The following is a 21,016-nucleotide window of genomic DNA, read 5'->3' on the forward strand; positions in this document are numbered from 1 at the left end:
CAGCAGGGCTGATACTGGTCCGTTTCCGGTGGCCCGGCGTTGCAGAAGTGGGAACTGCAGCGGGCTGGTGAGCCCTCCGAGCCTTCTGTCTAATTTGGCAGAAAAGCACAGAATGTAGGACAACAAAAGCCGCCTCCTTTTTCCATAAAAATTCTTCCTCCCACCCAACCCTTCTTCCCCAAAAAGGGGACTTAATTTTTCAGCTGCACACAGTGATTTGGTGCTCACTCTCGCATCGAAACAGTTGCTGTCTGAAGAGGCAGGAAACAGTTTTCTTTTAATTGCCGAAATCATTCGGAAGTGCTTCGTGCCCTGCTTCTGTACAGCAGATGCTGTGCATTAATTGGCCTGCGTAGAAGTGACCCAGGGTTCCTTGCAGCGGGCCCAATTTTAGGCAGAGGGTTTAAATAGCTTATTTATTATTTTGTATAATCTGGCGTACATTGTGTGCTCCTGCACGTGTCGTATTTCATGGTCTGCAGTTTCTAATGTCATGTGGGTTTCAAAACCTGTGTTTCTCTGGTAATGTACTAGCAGCAGGTAAGCTCAAAATACCATCCATCAGGAGCTAATTTTTTATCCAGATACTCCAATGACTGATGAACCTGTCTTTTGTATGAATGTTTAGCACAGTGGAAAGCCATATGCCACTGGCACCGTTTCCTCTGCATTCCTTACAGTTGCTAGAGAGTGGGCTTCCTGGGGGGCGGGGGGATCGATGCTGTGAACGTCCCGTGGCCTCTATTTCAACGATAACACCTTTAAAACAGCCCTGGGTTTGGGTAACAAAAAGACGATGGGGCTGTCTTAAAGGAGACCTGACTCCCTCATCATTTTCTTTATCAGAAATACGACTGCACGCTCTTAATAGGGAACCTTGTTTTGTTACTCCCCGTCTGTTCCACACAGACCTCAGCCCATTAGAAGGGCCTCCCTTGTGTGGGAGACCACAGCTGTTACTGTAAATCTCATCCACTCACGGTGTCACCCCCATTTTGTGGCTCTGAAGGATGAAATTGAGAAATGGAATACTGTGCAGTCATCCTTTACATCTCCAATGTTAGGCCTTTGCCATCATTTTCATGCTTTTATTCCAAATCAAATAACATTAGTGAGCTACACCACCTTCTGATGAATATCTGGTATTGAGCACCGCTTTCAAGTCTGTGCTTGTGGGGGCTTCCTTTTATGTTTGGTGGTCTTTTTTCCCCCGTTCTCTTCTCTTTTTCTTCCTGCACTTTCTTTGAGCGTTCTTCGTGGTCATGGCAGTTTGCAGTTTGAATGATCGGCATTGCCAAATGTGTCCCTGTCTTAGCATGTTTTCTGAGAGGGGGCATGTGCGGGAGAAGGTTCTCTGTCTTTTAATCTTTGTGGAAGGAGTGAAGAGAACTTGGTAGAAGGATATTGGGGGCTTTAATCAGAAATAAGAAGTGGTTTAAATCATTAGCACAACAAAGCATACTATAAGCTTGAAGATAAAAGTCTCTGGGGAAAGAGTCCTCTGAAAATAAATGGAACTTGATAGATTTCCATATCATTTATAACTTCCCTTAATTACACTTGGAAGACTTGCCAGTAAAACTGGAAAATTGGCAGCCTATATCCATTAGAGTCATTTTGCCGACCATGGCAAGCAGCTGGCTTTACGGGATTTGATTCCCATCACTCACAATTCATCATCAGCTGGAGGTGTCTGCAGCTCTTCAGCACAGAGCAATGCTGGGTGACACTCGGGCCCCCACGACATGCAAAAATCTGCTGAGTAAATGGGCCGAGGTTTTTCTCAAGCCTTGTTTGGGGCAAGGCCGACTCCCGCTTAATGAGTGCCGCTCTGATAATCGGATGCGAATGTGAACCTTGACCTCGTGTCAAAGGAGAGGACGCAATAAGCTGGATGAAAGATACAGGATTCAGGCCTCCAAACTTTACACCAATTAGACAGGGAGCGGGGAAATACATCAGGCCCACTAGGTTCATCAAAAAGACTTGCGAGGCTTGTGACCATTTTGTAAGCCCAACATTGGAGACATCCTGTCACAATCATTAAGTCTTTATCAGATGATTCACAAAAGTGTTGGAGAAGCGTGCGCGCACATCCTGCAGGAACGGGCCCCGCACATGGGGGCGTCTGATGGAGACGGAATGTTGGAGGGCCCTCTCTGTGCACCCAATTAATGCTTGGCTTCCCAGCTACCCTGGGCAATCCAGAAGGTGTTGCTTCTATTGGGCCCACTGCCCAGCTCCCTGGTGTACCCTACGTGTACCTCTACGGTGTGCGACACATTCTGCAAGAGTCAGCGCTGCTGGGAGCAAGGCTCCAAAGTCCTAAGGTGAGAGCCCCTGCTTCCAAGGGCCGAGTGCTGGCATTTTGCTATTGTTGGAAAGAGCCCAGCTCAATGCCCACCCATCCCTGGAGCACGCCCTCGAGTGTCAGCCTTTTCCCACAGACTGGGGCAGGTGTAGTTTGTGTTTCCATTGCATTGTTTGACATTTGGTTTGTACATTTGGTTCTCCAGCTCAATTTTTTCCAAAAGATGAAACAAGTTGAAATTCAATTAAGCTCGTGTGTGTGTGTGTGTGTGTGTGTGTGTATGTGTGTGTGTTGGGGTAGAACATGTTTCTGTTGAACAAGATGTATCTCACTATTTTGTAAGGCATCAACGAAGTTTTTAAACACCATCTCTTAGGGATGAATTAGGGAAAATGGTCTACAAAACAGATGGTGCAAAATTAATAGAGAAGTGTGTTACTTAGTTTTTCATTTACAGCTAAATAATCTAGGCTGGGCACAGTGGTGCACATCTGTAACCCCAGCACTTTGGGAGGCCAAGGTGGGTGGATCACTTGAGGTCAGGAGTTTGAGACCAGCCTGGCCAATGTGGTGATACCCTATCTGTACTAAAAATACAAAAATTAGCTGGGCGTGGTGGGGCACGCCTGTATTCCCAGCTACTCAGGAGGCTGAGGCAGAAGAATTGCTTGAACCTGGGAGGTAGAGGTTGCAGTGAGCTGAGATTGTGCCGCTGCACTCCAGCCTGGACAACAGACCGAGATTCTGTCTCTAAGATAGATAGATTAGATAGACAGACAGACAGACAGACAGATAGATTGATTAGATAGGATAGATAGATAGATAGACCGAGATTCTGTCTCTAAGGTAGATTGATTAGATAGATTAGATAGATAGACAGACAGATAGATTGATTAGATAGGATAGATAGATAGATAGACCGAGATTCTGTCTCTAAGGTAGATTGATTAGATAGATTAGATAGATAGACAGACAGATAGATTGATTAGATAGGATAGATAGATAGACAGACAGACAGATAGATTGATTAGATAGGATAGATAGACAGACAGACAGACAGATAGATTGATTAGATAGGATAGATAGACAGACAGACAGATAGATTGATTAGATAGGATAGATAGATAGATAGACAGATAGACAGATAAGATAGATAGGATAGAGCTAAATAAGTAGACTAGTAGACACCACGAGAGGAACTAGGGAGGGGAAATAGGAGTGAAAGGCAGATGGAGCAGGGAGGATCTAATTCTATGATTCAGTGCTGTGCCTGGATGGGGCAGAAGATGGGATCGCTTCAGTGGGGACACGCCTGCTTTAAAGTCCTTTGAATTGAATTGCCGGACTCTCACAATCAGACGGAAGGACTATTTGAATTTCAGGCCGCCCCACTTTTCCTGATTGTCTTGGGCTAAATCTGAGGTTTTGTTCTGATGAACAACTGGGGACCCAGCACTTGCAGTTACCTGTGCAAATCGCCCACATTAGAAGCACAGAGCCAGCCAGAAAGATGGTCAGTGGCAGCCACAGCAGAGCCCCTTAAGCTCCTGTCCACCACTCGCTTGCTCCCAGGCCCTGACGGGGCCCAGAGTAGAGCTGTAGCCAGGTCAGGCTGGCCTTTGCCCCTGGCGTGACCTTGGGAAATCCCCAGGCCGCATTTCTTCATATTTGCAGTTTAGTTGCTAACGCGCTCACTTGAAGATCCTGTAAAACAGAAGCAAGAGCTGTCTGCCTGTCTGGCCCGCAGGTTCTGAGCAAGGGGATGGGAGGGGACATGTGGTGGAAGGGCACACCTACTGGCAGAGAGGGCAGGGGCTGTGCCACCCATGTGAAGCCAATGTGCATGGCGGGGGGACGGGGCTCTGGCCAGTCCTGGGCCCTCAGATGCCTGCAGAGGAAGAGCTGGGTGGGTGTGTGGGAGGCCGGCATGCAGTCCCCAGGAAGCTCCACCACCTGGAGAGAGAACAGTGCCCAGAGCGGGAGGGTGGATTCCTCATTTTTGGACGGCATTTCTACTATGTTGAGTCTCGGATCCATTTCCCAGAGAGTCCCCGGTCCTGTTTGCCTGAGTGCTCAGTCCTAGGTCAGAGTCGGTCACAGTGAGTCCAGCTTCTAAGAGGACACGGCCAGGCTTCCAGGGTCCCCTGTGTGGAGCTGGCTGGCAGGTGTGCTGCAGTGAACTGGACCTGCTCCTGGCTTCCCTGGTCTCTGCCTGCCTTTGAAGAGAGAAAAAAGGCTCTAAAATGCCAACTGGAGGGAGTGACTGTTCTGACACCGCTGATGGGGGCCTCTGCATTGTCTATGGGCTGCCCCTCCCATCCCCCTGCAAACAGCCCTCGAGGCCAATTCTTCGCTCTCCCTGGAATGCAGATGCCAGGTGAAAATGAATCAAAAAGGGCAGCGCGGGCAGCGCTTCCAGGCCCAGCTCCTCAGCGCGGTGTCTCTCCTCCATGCCAGCGCCGAAGCCTTGGCATCGTCTCTCTTCCTATATTTCTGTGCCAGGAAAAAGCAGCCCACCACCTGAACAGCAGAGGAAAAGAGTACATCGGCTCAGGCGCTCCAGAGTGCCAGCAAGACAGCTTGCGCCACACGGGGGGCCCAGAGGGGGACTTGGAGATCATCTGGGGATTTCAGGAAAGAACATTCTCTAGGCACTTCTGCGGCATTGAACGAATATGGCCACAATGGTGTGAAGGACCAGGAGCCCCACGCTAGGACACCCACCCACACGACATAGCCATTGCCCTAGGAACCTGGACTTGCCCGTTTCAGACTGGGAGGCAAAAGAAAAACTTGGCCGGCTCAGGATGCTGACCCATCGAGGCAGAGCGATGTGAGTGCGCAGCATGGTTTTCAGCTGCAGCTAACTCCTGCAGGGAAGCCTCGGGCTTAACCCCAGTGGGCTTACACCCAGCTCAGCCTGGCTTCCCCTCAGAATGAAAGGCAAGTTCTGAACGCAGTCTGAGCAAAGGCCCGTGGGCGTTCCCAGTTTCCTAGCATGGAATGCATGTAGCTCTGGAAGTCATTCCTGCGTCTGGACGGGTTTTCCGGAAGCTGCCTTGTGCCTCGTTGTGGGTACTTGCTGTATCCTGCAGAGGATGGGACAGTGGTCCTTGTGGCGCCAGGGCCGAGCCGTTCCCAGCTCCCCGGGACTATAGACAGAAATATGTATATTTGGTGGTGGGTTGTTTTTTTTTTTTTTTAACAGCTATACTGGGATGTAATTCACATACAATTTAGCCCTTTAAAGTGTACGATTCAGTGGTTTCAGTCCATTCAGAGTTGTGTAGTTGTCACCACAATCAATTTTGGAACATTTTTATCACTCTCAAAAGAAACCCTGTACCCTTCAGCAGTGACTCCCCTTCCCTCTTCAACCCCAGGCAACCTCGAGTCTGTCTGTAGAGATTTGCCTATTCTGGACATTTCAGGTAAGTGGAAAACATTCCAATTTCCCAACACCTCTGTTAGTGGCAGAGGCAGACTCAGAGATCCCCAGGGTAGGCCCTGCCGCCAGGGTCCCCAGTTCTCCAGGGTCAGGGATTTTTTTTTTTTCCAACGAGGACTTTATGAGAGAGAGAATGGCTTTTTTCTACTGTTCCTAAAGATGAGCTTGGAATAGGAAACTTTAGGGATTGTTGCTGCTGTTCATAGACACATATTTTGGGGCATTTGACAAAGAATTTCTTAATGGCTTCATTCCTAAGTGTTATTGCAAAATTTGAATGCTTTTAAAACTTCTGCCCGTGTTTGTTTTCCAGGTAGCAGAAGGTCAAGAAATTTGTGTGATTGAAGCCATGAAAATGCAGAATAGTATGACAGCTGGGAAAACTGGCACGGTGAGTCCCTAAGGCTCCATCAGCCCAGGCTGGCCGTGGGATGGAGGAACGCCCACCTTTGAATCGTGGGTGGTTTGGCTGGAAAGGGCCACAGAGGCGCCCTCTCCCCCTCGCTTCTACAGAGGAGGACGTTAGGATTGGGAGCTTTTGCCATTCTGCTCTGATGTGTCCCTGTCGCGTAGAGAGCATGCCTTCCAGAAAGTCTGTGCTCTATGTTCAGGTAGTCAAAGAACAATTGTTCTTCACCTTAATGTCTCAAATTAAGGGGTCTTTAATTTTTAATGTTTACATCTGTCTTGAAGGCAGTTAGTTATCTGAGACTTAGGTGACACAGCAGGAAATGGTTTTACAGATTGCAAAAATTAATGTAACTCTTCAAGACAATTTCTCTACAAAGAGAACAATTCAGTTGCAGATCAAGAGGAGCCGAAACCCCATGTATATGTGGGACTTAATTATTTAGGCAGAAAAAAATATCTATTAGTACTGAAATTCATTAGTAGTGAAACTTAAGTGTATTTTTTTCTTGAAGAAGATAGGAAAGTCCTTTTAAGCAGTAACTTCATTATTCTTCCTGTGACTAAAAAGACTAAAAAGATGCCATTAGTAGGTAAATGATCCTTTTCTGAGGGCCGTTTTGGTTTGGAAGTGTCTGCATGGGAGAGCATGATTGGAAGCGCAAGGCTGGCCGGGTTCTGCATGTGGCCATGCCTTGGGGACATCAGGTGCAAAGAGAGATCCATCAGTTCATACCCAGGTTTGCATCGGAGAGACACACAACCTCTGTCTCATGCTCTGTCACTGCAGAAGGCAATGAAATGGATTCTTAGACAAGGGGCAGCAGGGATGTCATGCCTGGTCCCGGCTGGGAGAACAGAGGCCCAGGTGTATGCCAGGGACTCCTGAGCCCGGCCAGCTGGTCTGGAGGGGTGTGGACAGTTGCACTGTGGTGTTGGGGTATGGAGAGTAGAATGGCATGATTTGCGGTGTTTTTAAGGAATTCTTTCTAAATTACTTTTTTTAAAAAGTGAACAAGAAAATGTTGGTTTCTGTTCATGTAAATATTTGTATCTGTTCTTTGGGATTTAACATTTGTGCTGCCCTAGTGTCACGACATCCATCCATGATGAGAACTTGGCCTAAGTTGTGGGGGACCGAGAACGTGTGTCCGCCGCATGCCAAGGGCCCTGTGCTGCAGTTCTGAGGTGCTAATGCAGAAATGAACTTGGCCTCAGTTCCCTGAAGGGGCATGGTGCCATGTGGTAGTGGGTTTCCTGTCCTCGTGGCCTGGGTCTCCCTCGGCCCTCCCGGTTGGAGTCTTCCTGTGCATTCTGTTCACCTCTCCCCATCCCCAGGCCTCTCAGTTCCAACCCAACCAGGAAAAGCAGAAGTGGCCCGAAGCCCCCGTGCAGAGTAGCAGGCCCTGGTTCCTACCTGTGAGACCACAGAGAAAAAAAGTTCACAAAGGAAACAGATCCTCTACTCTGGTCATCGCTGCATCACTAACACTGCGTCCCCTAGTAGGGCTGCTAAATGGAGGCAGGAGCATTGTGGAAAGCAGCCTCTTCAGTCCAAGCAGCATCTGCAGTGGCTGATTAGTTCTAACCCATTTTTCATTTTCAGGCCCAAGCAAGAGCCTCTAAGAAGTCAAATGACTGTCTCTTCCCAACCTCAACCCCCTCCTTGCTAATTTTAAGTCAGAACACAAATTTGGGAAAGCAAAACTTGATAAAGATTGACTGAAACGGGCAGGACAAAAAGGCACAGTTCCATACACCCATGGTGCTGGAAAGGGCGACCGCACAGCCCCACCTGCCAAGGACTCCATTTCCCTTCAGAAGGAAGGTGCCGCCCAGGCTAGGGAGGTCCTCCTCTTACTCAGCAGCTGATCTGACTGTTGTGTGTTTTGTTCCTTTTTTTCTTTTACACTAAGTATTCCATTAATTCTCGGAGAACATTTCCACAACCTAAAAACCACAGAGAAGGAGGCTAGGGGTTAGAACTCACCTGGCAGTGAAGAGCCCGCCTAGACCTGAGGGTGCCAGAGCGCAGGCCACAGCGCAAGTGCTCCGGAGAGCAGCCCTCAGGCCAGCCACTGTGAGGGTGCCGAGGACAGAGGGGAGGGGTGAGCCACGGCCACCATGGCGCCTCCCTGTTCACCAGGGTCCCTTCGATGGGCTCCGGTGGGGTGGCTTGTCCCTGTGCTGCTGAGCCTGCAGGACTGTGCATTTCTAGAAATGGATTAGGAGCCTGCCGCCTCTTGGTTCTGGTTACTAATTCTTACTCTCCCCTCCCCCTGCATTTCTGAAAATTCAAGGTGAAATCTGTGCACTGTCGAGCTGGAGACACAGTTGGAGAAGGGGATCTGCTCGTGGAGCTGGAATGAAGGATTTATAACCTTTCAGTCATCACCCAATTTAATTAGCCATTTGGATGATGCTTTCACACACAATTGATTCAAGCATTTTACAGGAACACCCCTGTGCAGCTACATTTACGTCGTCATTTATTCCAGAGTCAAGACCAATATTCTGCCAAAAAATCACCAATGGAAATTTTCACTGATATAAATACTTGTACATATGATTTGTACTTCTGCTGTGAGATTTCCTAGTGTCAAAATTAAATCAATAAAACTGAGCATTTGTCTAAATATTAGTTTGCCCTTTGTTTGAATGAAGACAATGTACACATAGGTGACAGGCTCTGCCAGTAGACTACCAGCATTTCTTTGTGATCCTTTTAAGAGATTGATACAAATGTCAGTTCTCTGCCTTGCTTTATTAAATTAGCACTTGCCATTTTTTCATCTGATTGCCTTACTACTTCTGGAAGTGAGGCCCTCACTCCTGGTGCTGATTTTCATAACTTCCTAAGGACCAGAGACTGCAAATGCAGATTTTGGCAATCCCTTTCCTGCTGTGTCTCTATGTGGGTGTAGTGTTGGTGGCTGACCCCCCTGGAGGTCATCTTGAAGCCTCCTGGTTGGCCGGGGGTGCTGTCTCCACTGTTTTGAGGATGAGCGCGTTGCCTGGTCCCTTCCCCATTGCACAAGCTGGGGCAGTCACAAGGAGCTTGGGCTGCCTCACCCACCCCATCAAGCACAGGGCCACCAGGAGCTCATCAGCTGAGACCCATCCTAGCCTTTTTGTGTTTTTTGTGAAGCAAGTTTCCAATTAAGCAAAAGAAGCTAAAAATAATGATCATGTTTTTGTGCCAGATGCAGTTAGCGATCACAGTCTGCTATTAAGTTGAAGAGTAAGTGAGCTCTCCCAACAGAGAACGAGGTTACTAAGGATCACAGCAGCTGCATTTTCATTTGGTTCTGAAATTCTTGGAATACATTTTAGACTTTCCTGGGAAGCAGAAGCAAAGAGCCGTGCACCGAATTGAATCGATGCTGACAATTATCAGATGGAGGTGGGTAGTAATTGGTACTTTGTGCCTTGCTAAAATTATTTTAAGTGCTGTTTGTATTTGGAAGCTAAGCTTCTGTCAGGCCTGAAGAACAAATTACTAATGCGTTGGCTCTTCTTTGAAAGGACCCACCCCCAAATGCTCTCCCTTCAGGGGGCAGGGACGGGGTCTGGCTACTGAGATCTGGGCTCAGATAAACTTCCACTTGAAGTCCGGGCACTCAGCTGTGTCTACCAGCAAGTGGGTGTTCATTATTTTGCTAGATCAGAATGTAAAGAACCTTCTACCAAATAAGTATACCAAAAAACGTGGGGGTCAAACACAGTACCAACACTTTTATATCTGATTTCCCAAAACATCGACTTCAAATTTAAATAACCTTTAATATTTGCTGTGAAGTTTGATCTAAAAATTAGGAAGAATGGTGCTATACGCACTCTGATATACAGCATGCTTGCCCTGTGGATTTTTTTTACAAATTCTACTCAGCTGTGTAAAATCGGCCTTCTCAGGGGCTACAGGCCAGAATCAGTATAGTAGGGCTGCTAAAATCTAGCAGCAACACCAAGTCTTTACACTGATCTTAAATATTATCTTGAGCTCAAAGCAGAGCCAACAGCAGAAACAACAGGAGGAGGAAGAGGAGCAGAAGAAGAATTAGGCATAACACGAGTTCTCTAAATGTCATTTAGGGGAATTAAAATCCTAAATTTTTCTTACCAGGTAGAAAGATGGGAGGGAAGCACCTTGCTATTCGTATCTCAACATTATTTGTAAAATCAGCTGCCACTGAAAGATTGGTTCCTTTTCCCGCAGATTAGTTGGAAAGGGCCCTGTTCTGCTTCCGCCTTCACCCAGCATGGGCTGGGCGCATCTTGGAGCCCCAAGGCTCTCAAACCTAGGCCCACCCTGCCCGTCCCCCTTATCTGTTTTCCCGGGGGTTGTAGCGCAGCCCGTGCGGCCCCTCGGAGTCGTAGCTGTCATAGTGCGGAAGCTGGGCCCACTCGGGCGGGAAGGTGGCCCTGCTGTACACGAAGCACTGCACCGCGGAGGGCGCCGGCGGCTCCTCTGCGTCCGGGGCCCGGTCCTCCAGCAGCTGTACCCGCAGCGCCGTGCGCTGGTACAGGGCCGGGCAACTCTCGAAGTCGTCCAGAAAGCGCAGCATCCGCTCGTCTACCGCGTAGACCTCGCCCTCCACGCGGCGCCCCGAGCCGGGCAGGTGCAGCAGCCACGGGATGTTGTGCTCCCCCGCGATCACCAGCGGGTAGGGTTCCAGCGTGCGGCCGCGCGCCCGAAAGGCTGCGGAGCCGTGGGCGCCGTCCCGCAGGACCCTGTGGTTGGGCTGACCCCGCTTCAGGGTGCCGTACACGAAGACGAGGGCCATCCGGGCAGAGCTGCGGGGAGAGGGGAAGCCACAGGTCAGCCCGCGGTGGGAGCTCTGTGTCTGCACCTGGGACCCGGCTCCCGGCCCACAGAGCCTCCACTGGGGCCGCACCACCTGAATGCGCCTGGCTGTGCTCAGATAAGGCGTTACTTACTGACGCAGATGAGAATGGCCTACAGTTTTCACACATCATGTGATATTTTGACTTGCAGCCATTTAAACATGTGAAAGCCATTCCTAGCTTGTGAGCCGTTCACAAACGGGCACCAGGTCGGCTGTAACCTGTGGGCATGGTGTTTTTGGGTTTGCCAATCCCTAGGCTAGAGAAAGGGGCACACACTGGTGACTTCCTTGATGTGTCTGTAGCAGACAGGACACCTGCGTTCTGGGCAGGAGGACCGTGCCCTCAGCCTCCCCACACCACGTGGATGGACTAATGCTCCTCAGCCCTGCAGGGGCAGCCCTGCCTCGCCTGCACAGGCCACCCTTCTCTGAGGAACACAGTCCTGACCTGCTGACTGCGCAGCCTCCCCGACTCCCTGAGGGTACCAGCCTTCCACCCTTCCCAACTCCTACCCCCATCGTAGCAGCTCAAGGCCAGAAGACGCCCTGTCCAGGCCCTAGTACGGCCCTCCCAGACATACCCTGTCCAGGTGAGCAACTACTCCTGCTCCTGAGCCCAGCACAGCCCACACCTCACTGTTCTCAGCCCTTGTGTGGTGGGCACGGAGGTTGCGGAGGTTCCAGGCAAGGCCACCACCCTCTAGAGCTGCTGATCTGGGAAGAGGCGCTGCTTGTATTAGGACAGTCTGTCAAACCTGTCCCAACAGCCTGCCCTGCTACCTGAGCCCTGCAGAACTGCCATTTTCTTGAGCAGTTTTCAATGTTTCTTAAAGGACTTTGAAAATTGCCAATAACTATTACAGAAAAATTAGAAATAACCCTAAAAATACATATAATTTTGTAACCACCTGCTATCCAGCTGCAGTGAGAACCCAGATTTCAGCACTGAGTTCCACTCGGGTCCTGGCAGTCTGACATAGTGGAGCTCAGCACCCACACCTTCTAGTGTTTCCCTTTCCAAGGTCTTAGAGGGCAGTGATGCTTCACGGGACTCCCCACAGCGATCTTGGCTCCAGCGTGAAGGTAAATATTTACCACTTGCTTGGGTCTGGGCCACAGACTGTTACGTACATGAGGACAGAAGTGATTTGCGTGAAAGTGACTCAAACAAAAATGGAAACGAACATTAAAGGGGTGGGGGCCGCTCTCCCCGGCCCCTCGCTCCGCTGCCCTGTGTGCCCCTGCCACAAGGTGACAGCCTGTGGGGCGACTCCTTGAGATGGGCTTTGCAGACGGGACTGCAGGTGCAGGAAAACAAATGCGGCTATCCGGGTACCAGCAGCAGCTCGTGACCCGCCAGAAATGGCCCCGGACACCGGCACTTGCCACCAATCATGTGGACAGTGGACCCTGAAGAAACTGAAGTCACACTGAACTCATGGGACTTCTGTTTTCTTCTCAGCAAACAAGAGCTGCTCTGGGGGGCTCTAGGCCTCATTTTGCTCAAGAGGCACGTCTGCTGCCTCTTGGTTCTGTCACCAGCCTGTGCAACATCAGTATTTCCCAGATTTCAGGCACATTTCCCTAGGAAAGGTGTGGCCGTGGGAAAAACACAAGGCTAGCCAGATATGTGAGCCCTGTGGGCCTGGCCATGTGATAGCCCTGGGACGCCCTAGCCAGTGTGGGGACACAGATTAGACCTGGGGGGCATGCTGGGATAGGAAAGTTGAGATGTGAATTAAGGAGAACCTGGGGTAGGACGGTACTGAGGGAAGAGAAGAGGCAAGTGCTCAGGCCTAAAATTGCCAGGACTAGGCTGCTGGGGAAAACGAGCGGGGGTGTACGAGAAAATGACAAAAGGCACCGGCTGAGAGCAGCGCTGGTGTCTGGAGAGGGCACTGGATGGAAGCGGCTGTCTACAACGGCGGGCAAGGAGCCATCCCAAAAGACGAGCACCCGGGGGGCGATGATGGTCTGGATCCTGCTGTGTAGCTGCCTTGGGGACTTAGCATTTGGAAGGACTCATGTCCCTCCCCACACCTGCATTCCAGCCCCCAGCGAGACCCATCAGCGCTTCCCCTGCCACGTCTCCCACCCTGCTCTCCTCCTCCAATGCCTGCCTGCATCCCCGTCATCTTTGTTCCCCTGGAGCCTGTCCCCAGTGCACCACCCAGAGGGTCCTTGTCAATCTCCTGCTGCAGACTCAACTCTCCCACCTCATCTCCTGCACCCTCTCCCCCCTCATCCAGGTGGCTCCTGCCCCCGCCAGCTCCTGACCTGGAGGGGGCAGGAGTAGCAGGCAGGGCCTACTCAGTCTGTCACATCACTCTGTCTAGCTGTCGTTATAGCACACGTGCTCTCTAAATCACTGGTCTTGTTTGTTGCTGGAACATGAAGAGCCAGAAGAGAACTTGGAAACCGTTTGGTCCAGCACCTGCAGGTGAGGAAGCCGAGTCCCAGGCTGGTGGCGATCTAGGACCAGCCAGCCGGGAAGGGCCGTAGTCACACTGCAGACCAGCTCTCCACAGCCAGGTGCCTGCCTGGCTTTCCCTGATGCAGTTTTTTAAAATGACATGTGTCCATAATGTCAATAGATTGCTTTATAAGAAAAATGAAGTTTCCTACCCCTTTCCACTCCCTGGAGACAACACTTTTAAGGCCTTTAACTGTTGTGTTCGGCATTTATCTCCATATTGTTACTTACACTGCTACTTCTTGATGTCTTCAATCATATCTTGCCCTTCTGCTCAAAAAGTGGGTGAGCACAGTGGTTCTAAAGCACAGACTTTAACTGTGTGACTTTAGGCAGATCATATAACCTCTGTGCCTCAGCTTCCTCAACTGTAAACTGAAGTCACAGTAGCAGCCTGCCTCGGAGACCGCGGTGGGTACCAACACACGTGGTCCCGTGTGATCTGTTGACATGTAGCATGTGCCACTGCTGTCATCACTGTAGAAGCCTGACCCTTGGCTCTCCTACCACATCCCGCCATCCTCCCAACAGACTCATCATAGTTTTGGGTGAGACCCTGATCTGTTTCGGCATTAGAACCATGCAAACACGGCTCTTGGCTAAGACACTGAGCATACTATGATTACATTTCCTTTCTTGGACAACTTTATGTTTTTCTTGAAATTAAAAATTGCTTCAAGTTTGTTTTTTTTTGTTTTGCATTTTGCTTAGTTTCTAGGATTGTAATTCAGCCTCACATTTTCTGAGAGCATGGCCAGAACCCGGGTCCTGACCATCCGCTGGGAAGTCCTCCCTGCCAGCTCTAGTCTGGGCTCTCTGTGTCGCTGCCATCCAGGCCACCCTCATTCCTGTCCCGTCCTCTGGCTGGGATGTCGGCCACATTTTGCTGAAGTGTATTCTCTCCCACTTTTGGTTAATAACGTGGCTGGTTAGAGGATTCTAGAAATCATTTCCCTCAGAACTTTAAAGACATTTCTTCATTGTCTTCTAACTTTCGGAGTTCTTGTGGAGAAGTCAGTGTGCTGTGATCCAGGTCCCCTGTGTGTGACTCGAGGTCTTCCCTGGAGGCTCTTAAGGGCTTCCTTTTATCCCTCAGATTCTAGAATTTTCTGATGATGTAGACTCTGTTTTCATTGATTGTGCTGGAATTTTCATCTGAATGCTCCTTATCCTGGATCACAGGGGCATTTTCTTCCCCCTCCTTCCTCTTTGTTCTTTCTGGCTCTCCCAGTATTCTGGCAATGGAGGTTCTGACTTCAGCCTCCAATGCTCTTATATTTTCTCCTTTCCTCCACGTCTATATTATATTCTGCTTTATCTTGCATTTCTTCTATTAAAAATTTTTTTGCCATGATATTTATTTCCAATATATTTTTCTTGTTGTGTGTGTTTTTTTCAACTTCTTGTTCATTCACAGGCTCAATACTTTTTTTTTTTTAAGTTTTCTTCATTCCCTTCATTGCCTCCATTTCTCCTAACTCCCTCTTTTCTCCGTTTTGGTATCTGTGTTTCAAGAGATTTTCTTCACATGTGATCTCGGCTGGAAAAGCTGAGCCACTCTTTGGAAGTGAGGCTGAGCTCTGCCAGGTGGCAGGCCTCACACGGGGCTCTGGGGAGAGGCGCTGGGAGCTCTGCAGACTTTCCCCCAATGCTTGTTTTCAGGGTGCCACCTCACCACCACTCAGCTAGGCCTGTGTCCCCAGCACGGAGGTGTTCTTGTCAAGCTCTCCAGAAAGGAACCTGCCGTCCTCTGCCAGGTGTGAGGGGAGGCAGTGGGGTCTCCCTGCACCTTGTGCACACTCCCAGCCTTTCCATGTCTTGGCCCGTCCTTGCCTCTGTGGCCTGCGGTTCTGGAGTCCTCCAGCGTTGCAGACACTGCTCAGCTGACTACTTGTCAGCCTCTCACTGTGCAGGAGCTTAAGTTTTGGGTGTCTCTAGCTTAAGTCAGCTGTCACTCACTTCTGTTTTCCATCTTCCAGAAGCATGTCGCCCGCTTTCCTCCACTGTCCTTGTGGGTCGTTTGAGTAGCATTTAGGAGGAAGCTGGACACAGGGCCTGTCCTCCCTGTCTTCTCCCTTGCTGCACCCGCCAGCCCTAGCCCCCTCCTCTGAGAGACTTGATGTGAGCCAGAAAGGAAGCGACAAGACAGAAACTGCTTGCTTAGAAGGATGGCAAGGAGGTTTTCTTCAGGTACAGGAGACTCAAGGGTATGTCAGGTCCCCGTGAAGATGCCAGGAAAGTAGCAACTGTGGCACCAGAGTGAGGGCTGGGTAGAGGGGATGGCTGGTGACAGCTGAAGGAGCCAGGCAGCGGGGAGGCAGAGAAAGGACTTGCTCTTCCTGCTGCTGAGACGAGGCAGCACTTGCAGGAAAAGGAAAGCCTAACGCAGCCATGCAGAGAACAACACAGCCATGCAGGGACGCCCTGTGCTAAGTGCTGGGCATGCAATGAGACTCCATGAAGCCAGTGTCATTGACGGGAGACAGAAGACAGACTTGTCAAAGGGCGCCTCGCGGGAGACAGCTGCACAGCACAGGCGCTCTCCCTCAGAAACCGCTCCTTCAGTAAGAGGTGGTGGCACTATCCACTTGGGCAGGGAGACTGCTGCCAGGCTGAGAACTTGCAAAATGGAAAGAAGTGGAAGCAGCACAGACTTTGGAATAGAGTTGTAAGATGCCAGGACAGAGCAGGTACTCGACACACAATGGTCATTGTTTTCACTATTCCGGGGATTCAACTGCAAAGGAAGAAAAATATTTCATCCAGGAGTGGACAAGCAGGCTTAGGACAGAGGTAGGAGGAGAAGAGAGTTGGAAGAAGGTGTTTCGGAAGAAGGCTAATTCCCAGCGAGGACTTCTGGGACCTTGCTTTCCGACGACCGAGGTTCACTGGGTGTGCTGGGCCCCGCACTAAGTAGCCTGTGTCATCTCAGTTTATTGAATGCTGTCAACTCTGTAAAGCAGGTGGTATTATCTTCATGTAACAAATGAAGAAACTAAGATGAGGACTCTGGCCCAAAGCTGGTGAGAGGCAGCAGCAGGAACTGAACCTGGGCCTGCTGGACTCCAAAAGCCTCTCTGGCTCTGTCACTTGCACTGACCCCAAGGCCCAAGGGAGGTGACCCTGTCAAGTATGGTGTAGGACTCAGGCTCTGCAATGGCAGAGATGGTTTGCAAAGCACCCTACACTTCCCTATGCTTTTTGTTCCTTACTTGTTTTAAATTTTATCTGATAAACCAAATCCTTCTCTGTATTTCCTGTTTTTTAATTTGTGGAGTTTTAAAAATTGTGATAAAATACACATAAAATTTATCATAACTATTTTTAAGTGTTCAGTTCAGTAGTGTTAAGTATATTTGAGTTGTGAAAAAGGTCTCCAGAACCTTTTCATCTTGCAAAACTGAAACTTTGTATCCATTAAACAATAACCATGGAAAGCAAAACCACAGATAAGGAGGAATTCCTGTTCTATGCTATTTTGATTACTGTAACTTTATGGTAAGTTTTGAAGTCAGGAAGTATGAGACCTCCAACATTGTTCTTTTCCAAGATGACATTGTCTATTTAAGGTCCTTTGATATGTCCATATAAATTTTTGGATTGGGTTTTCCTCTTTCTGCATTAAAGGATTGCATTAATCTGTAGATCACTTTAGGAAGTATTGACATGTGAACAATATTGTCTTCTAGTCCATGAACATGGGATGTCTTTCCATTTATTTGTGTCCTCTTTAATTGCTTTCAGCAATGTGTTGTACTTTTCAGTGTACACATCTTGCCTGCTTGGTTAAGTTTATTCCCAAGTATTTTATTCTTTTTGATGCTATCATAAATGGAATAGTTTAATTGTCTTTTCAGATTGCTTATTGTTAGTGTATAAAAATGCAATAATTATTTGTGTGAATTTTGTCTCCTGCAACTTCACTGAATTTGCTTATTAGTTCTAAAAGTTTTAAGGTGGAATTTTTACATTTTCTATACAGGACCATATTGTTTACAAATAGAGTTAGTTTTACTTCTTACCTCTGACTTGGATGCCTTTTAAATTTCTTTTTCTTGCCTGATTGCTCCAGCTAGGACTCCCAGAACTATGTTCAATAGAACTGATGAAAGCAGCATCCTTTTCTTGTTCCTGATCTTAGAAGAAAAGCTTTCATTCTGGCATCACTGAGTATCATGTTAGCTGTGGGCTTTTCATATACTGCCTTTATGATGTTGAGGTAATTTCCTTCTGTTCCTTTGTTGAGTGTTTTTAAATCATGAAGTTGTGTTGAATCTTGTCCAATGCTTTTTCTGTATCAATTGAAGTGATTGTGTGTTTTTTCCTTCATTCTGTTAATGTAGTGTATTACATTGATTGATTTTCTTATATTGAAACATTCTTGCATTCCAGGAATAAATCCCACTTGGCCATTGCATAATCCTTTTAATGTGTTGTTGAATTCTGTTTGCTAGTGTGTTGTTTAGGATTTTGGCATCAATCTTCATCAAGAATATTAGTCTGTAGTTTTCTTTCTTGGAGTGTCTTTGGCCTTAGTATCAGGGTGATGCTCAACACTGAAATGTTCCTTTTTCTTCATTCTTTAGAAGAATTTCAGGAGGACTGGTGTGAATTCTGTAAATGTTTGGTAGAATTTACCAGTGAAGCCATCTGGTCCTGGGCTTTTCTTTTGGGGGAGATTTTTGACTGCTGCTTCAGTCTCTTTACTAGTTGTAGGTCTGTTCAGTCTTGGTAGGTTGTGTCTTTCTAGGAATTTGTCCATTTCATCTAGGTTAGACAACTTGTTGGCATAATTGTTCATAATATTCTCTTGGCCTTTTTATTTCTGCAAGATGTGTTGTTTTGTAGGACATAATGTTTTCTCATCCATTTCTGGTTTTAGTTATTTAGATCTTTTCTTTTTATTTAATTAAAGGTCTGTCAATTTTGTTAGTCTTTTCAAACAGCCAACTCTCGGTTTGACTGATTTTCTCTGTTTAAAATTCTCTATTTTGTTTATCTCTGCTCTAATCGTTACTGTTCCTTTCCTTCTGCTAGCTTTGGGTTTTGTTTGTTGTTTTTTCAGCTTCTATCTCCTTGTACTCTTGTTCCTTGTCTCTCATGTTCAGCCCATCTCCAAGGGCTGCTGTGAGGATCACAACCAATAGGACACATGAAAAGTCTATGACACTGGCCAGATGCCTCTCAGAACTGCAGCAGAACGTGCCTGTGATTCATTCTGGCTGGGAGAATGTCAGCCTCCTCTTTGGGTGCACCAGGCCCCTGGGCCGGGCTGGGAGGGGTGACACTGCCACTGCAGAAGGGGATGCCACCTTCTGAGAGCCACATGTTACTGTGTCTTCAACCCTGCCCCATCTCACCATGCTAGTTTTTGTTTGTTTGTTTTTCCATGGCACAGGGTTAGAGTCAGAGTCTTAGATAAAATGTAAGGGCTTGGTTTAATGAGTAATGGTTAAGAAACGGCTGTAGGCAAGCCATCTGAGTTTTCCAGATTAAAACAAGTATTTCTCTTGGTCTCTACCTAATGTGAAGTAATTGCCCCCAAGTAAGCCCTGCTGCATCAGACACAGTGTGAGCCCAGCCCTTGCAGGGCCAGCATCAGGAAAGGCAACCTCAGAATTCCGTAGATGGGCATTTAGGGACAGAGTGCATGGCAAGTATCAAACAATCCACTGTGCCATAACAGGCCTGACTTGAGTTCCTGCCTCCACCCCTGAGCACCTGTGGGACTTTGGGGAAGTGATTTCAAGTCCTTGAGCTGCTATTTCCTCCTATTTACCCCAAAGGGTTACCCTCCACTGACTGCCGACTGTGCAGGCATGAGCACCTGATGAACGTGAATTCCCTCTTTCCCTTGGCCCTTCCTTATCCCTGCTCCCTCCTCAGGTCTCCACCTAACTCCATCCTTTATCAAGATCTTCTAGAAATATCTACTAGCTATAGTCTTCTCAATGAAGCCCCGTAAAAAATAAAAATGAACACATTGTAAGTGGGAGAGGGCATCAGGCATATCGAGTAGTGGTTGTGGCCTTAATGATTTTCCAAAACCAAGAAAAATGCTTGGGAGGGTGATATTCCACAGGAATGAAGGTGATTAGGCCACAGAAGGTTAATTCCAACTCTGGAAAATCAGTTCAGTAACTGTCTTCTGCAGAAGATAATAGCTTATTTCTGTAAAATAAAACCAGGCAATACAAGTTAACCTTCATTTCTAGGAAATAATCCAGCCTGCTAGAATGACCAACTAAAATTTTCTACATTTTATGTATTGAGTTCAATAGCATACTTCATAACATAAAGTTTGAGAACACTACTTATGCAATAGAAAAGAAAATAGCCTGCATTTCTGGCTTCTGTCATAAGAAAAACTTCATTACCTTTCTGATTGTGTTTTGAACAACACACACAGATCCTAACAGGAAGAAACTTGTCCCCATGGGGACTGAGCCAGGATCAGAGTTAAGCACTGAAACAAGCAATTAATTCCCCTTAGAGGATTAAGGCACTCAGGTTCACTTTGAATCAGAAAAGTGAATCAAGAATAAAATGGCATACAACCAAGAGGCTGCCAGTCCAACTTACTAAGTTAGAGAACTGAAGAGCAAGCCTGGGTGCACAGGAGAAGCAGAGCAGCCGCTGACCCCCCAGCAAGAAGACGGGTAGGGTTTGTTTCATGGGACAAAAGCGTCCTTCATGACGCTGCGGAAACGTTGGGGAGAGCATGGTTTGCGCCCTAGGTTGCTGGCCTTACTCTTAACAGATCCAGTCCACGAAAGTAAATCTAAAAAGCGTGTTCCAGCCTGCCACGCCATCATCCCTCGTGCATGGATTTCCTCAGAGCATCTTACTGTTAATACACAGAATCAAAGAAAGACATGCATGAGACCTTAACATCAGTTTGGAGAATTTTACTTTGGGTTCCTAGAGCCAATTCTGAGGGCACTGAACATCTCTGCAGATGTCGTTCCCTGATGCTGATGTGTTAAGGATAAGGGCGGCCTGCTGCTGTGGTCAGGATTCAGGCATCCTCCACTCTGGAAATCCAAGAGGCCAAAGCTGAACCTCTGTCCCAAATCTAACTGGTCCAGACAATAACGACATCCAGGGGACAGCACGGAGGTGGAACAGGCTGAGAGAGTCTCCAAAAGCTTTAGATCAGTAAAATCTGGTTTCTCATTGCCAATATTTGAGAAAATAAGAACACTCATGAGCTGTCCATCTGGCCAGGCGCTGCCTGAAATGCCTGTCACTTATTCAGCAGTTCTCCTTGAAACGCAGTCCGTCTATAGTTTCATATTTCAGTGCTTTCACCACTGAAGCAGAACTTGAAAGTGATTACGAGTCCTTTGCATAACTGTTAGATTTTTTTCTTGATTTCTTTTTTCTTAGCCACCTGGTGGCAAGAGTGTAAAAGGCACGATTTAAAGAGTTTATGATGATAGTTTACAAATCACAACCACTTCATATGCCTGGTACACATTTAAAAGCATGCATACACAGACCAGGTGAACTGAACAAGGAAAGGGCTA

At 47.9% G+C, this 21,016-nt stretch overlaps 2 protein-coding genes across 9 annotated transcripts in view; one reads left to right on the forward strand and one right to left on the reverse strand.

The window, feature by feature from the left end:
* Positions 1-8,803, forward strand: part of PCCA (propionyl-CoA carboxylase subunit alpha) — a 454,909-nt gene extending 446,106 nt beyond the window's left edge. For both annotated transcript variants that reach the window (XM_054445844.2, XM_054445846.2), the window contains 2 exons: positions 6,073-6,150; positions 8,468-8,803. In XM_054445844.2, the coding sequence (XP_054301819.1) occupies positions 6,073-6,150; positions 8,468-8,536 (147 nt within the window). In that variant the 3' untranslated portion in view covers positions 8,537-8,803. The remainder of the gene's footprint in view (positions 1-6,072; positions 6,151-8,467) is intronic.
* GGACT (gamma-glutamylamine cyclotransferase) overlaps positions 1-21,016 on the reverse strand; it is a 79,861-nt gene that overhangs the window by 13,395 nt on the left and 45,450 nt on the right. For 3 of the 7 annotated variants that reach the window (XR_008493258.2, XR_010123614.1, XR_008493259.2), the window contains one exon: positions 10,288-10,961. Coding sequence is in view for 2 of the 7 variants with exons in the window: in XM_054445847.2 (XP_054301822.1) it covers positions 10,490-10,951 (462 nt within the window). In the remaining 5 variants the exon portion in view is untranslated. Of the gene's footprint in view, positions 1-3,783; positions 4,528-4,605; positions 4,832-8,641; positions 10,962-21,016 lie in introns of those variants that run through there. The other 4 variants (XM_054445847.2, XM_054445848.2, XR_010123615.1 and 1 more) reach the window with 3 other exon arrangements.

This window comes from Pongo pygmaeus, chromosome 14 (assembly GCF_028885625.2).
Source record: "Pongo pygmaeus isolate AG05252 chromosome 14, NHGRI_mPonPyg2-v2.0_pri, whole genome shotgun sequence".
Classification (NCBI taxonomy): Eukaryota; Metazoa; Chordata; class Mammalia; order Primates; family Hominidae; genus Pongo; species Pongo pygmaeus.